At 44.0% G+C, this 7,337-nt stretch overlaps 1 protein-coding gene across 1 annotated transcript; it reads right to left on the bottom strand.

Moving 5' to 3' along the window:
• Window positions 1–221: 221 nt before the first annotated feature.
• On the bottom strand, window positions 222–6,210 carry LOC118156305 (riboflavin kinase-like). Its single transcript, XM_035310267.1, has 4 exons — window positions 6,057–6,210; window positions 4,873–5,024; window positions 3,572–3,674; window positions 222–3,034 (listed from the first exon to the last, which is right to left on the bottom strand). The coding sequence occupies exons 1-4, from the start codon at window positions 6,136–6,138 to the stop codon at window positions 2,904–2,906; spliced, it is 468 nt and encodes a 155-aa protein (XP_035166158.1). The 5' UTR covers window positions 6,139–6,210; the 3' UTR covers window positions 222–2,903.
• Window positions 6,211–7,337: the final 1,127 nt, after the last annotated feature.

Raw genomic sequence — 7,337 nt, forward strand, 5'->3', positions numbered from 1 at the left:
AGGACCAGTGTGTGTGAGTGGAATTGGTGCCAGGTACCGGAGCGAGTGAGATCCCCTACCCCCAGCCACGGGGTGAGGCAGTGTGCCTTCCCAGACCAACTTCCTGGAGGCACCAGTGTGAGTGAGGGGGCTCTGCACCACCAGCTGGAGCATGGCAACAGGCTACATGCAGCAGGAGGAGGCAGATGCACTCTCTTCATCTAACAATTTTCACGCACACACAGTTTGGAAGAAGTTTATTATACAGACATTCTCATATTGCTGACAAGCTTCATTTCAGAACAGCAACAGACTTCAGAGGAAGGTGGGTAAGAGTATGGAAAATATTTAGGTTTTACTTGAGTAAGTATTTGAAACTGAAAAAACTTGTACTGTTCAAACTCCAACAATTTAATGGGCCCTCTAGTTCTACCAAAGTGAGATATGAAACTCCTCTGTGTTTCATTCACTATTTGTAGTGCCTTACAGAAGAACTGCAAGTAACTGAACACAAATACTGCAGCACTGAGCTTGTGAGCAAGAAGAGCTCTTTGCTGAAAAGGAAGTAAGTTTAAGCAGAGTAATGACATACACCTAAAGTATCTCCTTCATAATATTCTAGGAAATACACTAAGATTATTTGTTTGCATCAGATATGATCAATCAGGAAACCCATGACAAGGATTTTAACTTTGACAATTACAATTCCTTTATTAATGGTACAGTGCAGCAACATCAAGTGACGTAAATACAGTTTGTATATAATACAAAAATATAACCCTTCATAAAGTCTGTACTGTGCTAGGAATTATGTACTGAGCTTAAATAGTTGATATATAATGCTTTATCTTAAATAATGTGAACAGACAGGTACACTCAGCCAAATGAGCCTAATAACATTTTCTCTAATTTGAAGACAAGCATACAAAGAGCAGTTCATTAGTTCATTGTATCCATATGCCATACTTCACGTAAGAGTCGAGAGCAAACAAAGTTTTTCAAGTTTTTCCTTTGCCACTGTTCTCTGTCCATAGCACGGTGGTTCTACAACCAGTGAATTGAATTTTGGATAGTAGCATTTTTTAGCAGATACAGAAAAGTATTACTCGGACAACCAGCTTAAGGCACTATGGTTTCCACAACAGACACATGAAATTACTGGGGAAAAGAGAGAGAGAGTTCAGCTCTGCAAACCCATGCAGGTGTGCAGGGGAAGGGGGAGCAGGAAGAACAGATGGGGAGCTATGAGAATTCGGCTACAGTACCATGACAAACATCAATTTATTCTTTAAATATATATTTGGCAACACATTTAGTAGATTTCTGTGACTGCTACTTATTCCTCCCCAAAAGAGAAAAGGGTAACAATGTCAAAATGTTACAGCCTCAAGAATTCCTCCAGCCTTTGCCTAAAAAAAAAAATTCCCTTCATCCCTCCATTTTAAAATAATAATAAAAAAAATCAACTTTCACTTTTGCAAGACAATTTTTATGGGATTTTACATACAGTTCATAACAAATTATACATAAGTAGTATAAGAAGTCCACCAGGCTGTTTTGTTCTTCTTTTAAAGAAAGTATTTCTAACTGCCAATAAGTGAATTTTCTTCCAAATATTCTCCTTCTAAGAAGGCAGAAGCATGCTTAAGATATCCAGGTAACAGGTAGGACAGAACTGTCAGCATTTCAGTAGAGAAATGTGTAACCACCTTGGCTATGCAGATCAAAATGTCTATGCTAACAAGTGCTTGTGCAGAAATGAGTGTCCCCAGTTCTGTATTTCTTCTGTCTCTGCTATCAACATCACTGATGAACAACTCATTTAAATCATCTCAAGTTTCCGTATAAGTTCTTCAAAGCAAACAGGACACCTTGACTCACTCAAGACCTCTTCCCTAGCAATATCCCCTGGTGCTGGCTCAAAGTTAAGACATTGATCTGCTTGGTTGACCAAAACTTTGGATCTTACATACGCTTGGTGTGGAGGGCTGATGGCATTTTCTGCACCTTAAACTAACCTTGAAGTCAGTCATTTTATTGTCAATACATGAATAACCTCAAGATCCTCTTCCTCTAGGGGGAGTGTCAGCAGCAGATACAAATGCAAAGTTGCCTCTTCTGTCTTAGAGCCCAAAGAGCAGAAGTCTTGTTAATAGTATTTCCACATCCTCAGAACCTAAACCTTTACAGTACATCAACGTTCATCCTATCATTCATTTCCTGAATTTCAGTGAACATTACCTCTGAAGGAAACCACAGAGGTCATACATTCTCATGTATTTCTGTACAGCTGGCTGTACAAATCTCATATTCCAGTAAATCAACGAGCAGCAGTGATTACATCTATTTCAAATAAAGTTAAAATAAATAATTTCAATTGAAATGACAGTTTCAACTACAACAGCTGTAAAGCACATCAAAAATAAGAACCACAGAGAGTTATTCTTGTTATGGTTATCTAATCATTGGCTTCCTGCACCACAGGAAATTTTTCAATCAATAACAAAACTTCCTAAGCCGCTAACTACAATCCAGATGTAAAAGTGATGGAAAACTGGGAAAAGAGGTTGGAATAACATCTGTATGTTAAAAACTGTCGCTCTTCACTTAAGTGAACTCCACACCCCTTCAGGCTGAAGAGGTCACAATTCACTTTAGTCATGTTCTATGTGCGCTACTGACTCTAAACAATTGCTAATTTTTGGATACACAATTTATCCAAAACCTAAAACCACTTTCTACTCCTTTTGAATGACTGGGTTTGATCAAATGACTTGAGCAAACTTAAATCCCCTTATATGGTTGGTTCCAATCTCATTGCCTAGACAGACATGACAAAGTACCTACAAAAGCAGTGCAAATATAAGAGCTCCACAATAGGAACAGGAAAAAAAAAAAGCATTAAAAAAAGCTCATCGGTTTGCTCAGTGGTTGTTTACTATTTTGCCTCCTGGAGGATGAAAGAAGTTGTCTTCTTTCAGTTTACGATGTTCCGGTAAATCTAGCTGTCTTTTTGCCTCTTCAATGTCTTCCTGAATTGCTGAAATGAGTGCCTCTAAAAATAGAAAAATAGGGATATTTAAAAGCTGGTCAGAATTCTAAATACACAATAGCAAGCGAAAATATCTTGTTGCATAGAATGACAGAAAAATCACAGAGGTAGAATATAATTATTCAAATAAGGTTGGAAAGGCAAAATAATTTTTTTCAAACATGTCTGAGTTGTGTCTTCCACCACTGTAGTCACTAACTTGTTCTAAAATTAATTTTAGAAAAAGATCAAAACAATTTCATCAACTGTTTGAATCCTAACAGAATTGCATTTTCAAAACAAATGAACAGACTAGACCAATGCTTTTAAGACTATCTCATGATTTTAAAATTACTCCTCAGACAACTGAAATTTAGACTGAAACAAGATGTGAGAGCTTTTTTTATTATTATCGTTGTTGAACTAACTTATACATTAGTACATTTAGCTTATGAAAACGTACTGAAATTTCAAAGGCTAAGAGGTAAAACAGCTCAGTATGAAGAAAAAGGAAGTGAAGACATTATACTTGAATAAATAAGACAATTCTGTGATACTGACCTAAGGAATCAAAGTTTTTTTCTGGTCGAATATACCCAATTATGGCTATGCTCAGAATTTCTCCATAGAAGTCTTCTTTGAAGGTGTGGATAATATGTGTTTCCTAAAGGAAGAGAAATTAGTTGGCGTTTACGATGAACTTGGAACATTTTCCCCTCACAGTAAGTATGTTCAGCTAATACCTCTAATACAAATTTACCACAACGCATACCAACGAAACTAAGACGTTTATTATGTACAATGCAAGATTAGGAGGCTAGCTAGGGCTTCTGCGGGGAGGGAGAACCGTACTTTGCACAGAGTTAAGAAATATTTTTCACCACAGAGTATTCTGATAGCCAAATTAAAAAGAAGAAAAAAAATGAGAGAAATGTTCAAGAGAAATGTTTCACTGCTTCCCAGAAGTAATATTTATAAAGCAACAAGTAACAAAGAAAGCTTAATCTTTCATTAAATTCATGATGAAACAACCATGAAGACATACTGAAATAGCTGGCTTAGGGACAGCTCTTACAAGTAGCTCTGAATGATAAAATCAGGAAAATGAATGACAGAATTCCAAGAGTTAGGGCTGAGAAAGGATTCCCCATCCTATGGCTTGCTTATAAAACGTAGCTGCAAAAAATTTGGAGTGCATGTTTATACAAGTCAAAGGCATCAGAATAGTCATAAACTTGTAATCTTGGAGAAGATTCATGCCCAAACAAAAGTGCTTTCAACAATTAAAACAGAGCTCTCTGCAATGCTCAGGAGAAACACCAGCACCTGACAACAAGGAAAAGCAGCTGTCACAGCTCAGAATTTAATTCCTCCATCCTGTTATTATACATTTTTGAATACTAACTCTCAATACTCAAAATACTAACTCAAGCCACAGCACCACATCTATGGATTCCTTCATTTAAGAGAAGTACAGAAAATAATTATATATTAAGGTGCCCCCACATCTCTTAGTTTTACTGTAGATAGACAAGATTACATCATCCCAGATCATGCTAGGGATCTCAATAGCTAGTAGATTCAAAGCATCTATTAAGCTTATGCTTATTTAGCTATTAGCGCTGTAAGCAATCACCGTTTCAGAAACAGATAAATATTGATCTCTGAAGTACTTAAGCAATGATGGAATAGGACAAAGAAAACAAGCTTTACTCTTCTATAAACATCTTCACTCATCTATACCGTCTGGCTACAGAGACTATCTTCTCTTCAAAATACGAAGATGTAAGACCGATACCGAACACACTTCTAACAGCAAACAGAATTTGCAGGCAAAGTACCGCACAAAACAAAGCTCTTACCACTGATTTCTTAGTATTCTTATAGAAAGGATTCCATCCTATGCTCAAAACCATTTTATGCACATCTCCATTTCCAACGCAGGCCCATCCATAGTATATGCCAGTAGAGATATCCGACGGAAAGCTTTCAACTACTTGCTCAGAAAAGTTTGCTGCAAAAATTTTAGAAAGGGTAAAGCGTTAAGTGACCTTGTCGAACTCCAGGGCATCACAGAACCTTCCAAGACTTAAAATTTCTGCCTACAAATTGAACACTTATGAGCACGATGATGACTGTGATGTAACATGCTGCTTAGCAAGATATGAAATATAGAACAGCTTTGTAGAATTCAGCCCCTGTGGTAATAGCAGACTTATCAGATCTCTCGCACGTGCTGTTTTACATACATGCTACTGCTCTGCAGCAAACTTTAATAAGCATATGCAGAACATTCAGCTGGCACACATTTCATGATTAGGGTGACTACTACAGCTATAGTAAGGTCAGATAGAAAAACAAAAACAAACAAAAAATCCCACAAGCTTCTTCCAGACTATAAAATAACTTGAGAACTAGTTAGTAACAGAATTACTTAGTAAGTATGCAGAAATGAGTGAAAGTGTGATCCTTATCAGCTGTCAGCATTACACATGTTGCTTCTCAGAGCGCCTGTATTCGTGGATTTCTGGGACTTTCTTCGAAAACTGCACAGTTAAGTCACGCTTCCTTCACAGCGCGCCTAGGCACCTTCACAGCACGCCTAGGCACCTTCCCAAGCACCTATTTATTCCTCAGTTAATCGCGGACGGGCAGATCTGGCCGTGCCAGACGCCAGGCTGGTTCGGGAGACTTTACGGCTGCTGAATGGCTACCGAAGCCCACCCGCAGCAGCAGCACCTCCCTCCCCCAGCCCCCGACACAAAAGCCTTCAGTAATTACCAGGCGTGGCCACAAGCTCGGCACCCCGAGACCTGCCCCAGGAAGCCTCCTGCCCACCAGGCGCCGTGCCCCCAGCGCCACTTTGAGGTGAAAAAATTCGCGATTACGCCTCTTTGTGCGCTTATAAAACCCAGGGGCAAGGGCACGAAGCGTGTTCCAGGCGGCGCCCACCCCACCCCACCCCACCCCACCCCACCCCACCCGCCCCGCTCCCCCGCCTCCTCCCGCCGCCCGGCGGTGGCGGCTGAACGGCCCGGCCCCTCACCGGTGGGGACGCCCAGCTGGCGGGAGCCCCGGCCGAAGCCCTTCACCACCTCCCCGCGGCAGAAGTACGGCAGCTGCCTCATGGCGGCTCCCGGCGCGCACCCTCCACGCCGCCGCTGCCCGCTTCCGCCTCGCCGAGGGCGACGCCAAGCGGAGGACGGCGAGGGGGGGAATGTGGGGTGACCGCCCCGGCGCGCAGACCGCGGGACGCGGTGGAAGGCGCCCGTGCCCCCTCCGCCAATGGGCTCGCCCAAGTGCTGGCCCCGCCCCGCCCGGCAGCGCAGAGGGCGGCCGTTGCGTTGCGTAACGGCCGTGGTGCGGGGCGGCCGTTACCCTGCGGCGGGCGGGGCCGGGCCCGGCGGCGTTGCTTCGTCCCAGCCCCGGCCGACCTGTGCTGAAGGGTTGCGGGGTTGCACTCGGGTGAGCGGCCGAGCTGCACCACAGCCGCTCTCACTCCCCCTCCTCAAAGAGGAGCGGGGAGAAAATACAATGAAAGGGGCTCAAGGGTTGAGATAAGGACGGGGAGATCACGCAGGAATTATTGTGATGGGCAAAACAGGAAGATAATAACATTTATTGCCTATACTAACGAGCTAGAGAAATGAGAAACAAAGGAAAGAAACCAAAAGCACCTTCCCCCCCCATCCACCCTCTTCCACCTCCTCCCCCCAAGTGGTGCAGGGGAACGGGGGAATGGGGGCTATGGTCAGTCTATAGCGCTTCTTCTCTGCCGCTCCTTCTCGGTCACTCTCGTCCCCTGTGCTGTGGGGTCCCTCCCACGGGATGCCGTCCTTGCTGAACTGATCTGGCCTGGGCTGCCCACAGGCAGCAGCTCTTCAAGAACTGCTCCAGATATGGGTCCGTACCACGGGGTCCATCCCTCGGAAGCAAACTGCTCCAACCTGGGTCCCCCACGGGCAGCAGCTCCTGCCAGGTCACCTGCTCCTGCGTGGTCTCCTCTCCACGGGCTGCAGGTCCGGCCTGGAATCTGCTCCGGCAGGGGTCTTCCACAGGCCGCAGCCTCCGTTGGTGCAGGTCCACCTGCTCCACCGTGGTCTCCTCCACGGGCTGCAGCGTGGAACCCTGCTCCACCGTGGTACTCCATGGGCTGCAGGGGGACATCCTGCTTCACCATGGGCCTCACCACAGGCCGCAGGGGACTTCTGCTCCGGTGCCTGGAGCACCTCTCCCCCTCCTTCTTCACTGACCTTGGCTCCTGCAAGGCTGTTCCTCACTCCTCACTCTCCCAGCTGCTGTGTGGCGCAGCGTGTTTTTTTTTTTT

The sequence above is a fragment of the Oxyura jamaicensis genome, chromosome Z (assembly GCF_011077185.1).
Source record: "Oxyura jamaicensis isolate SHBP4307 breed ruddy duck chromosome Z, BPBGC_Ojam_1.0, whole genome shotgun sequence".
Classification (NCBI taxonomy): Eukaryota; Metazoa; Chordata; class Aves; order Anseriformes; family Anatidae; genus Oxyura; species Oxyura jamaicensis.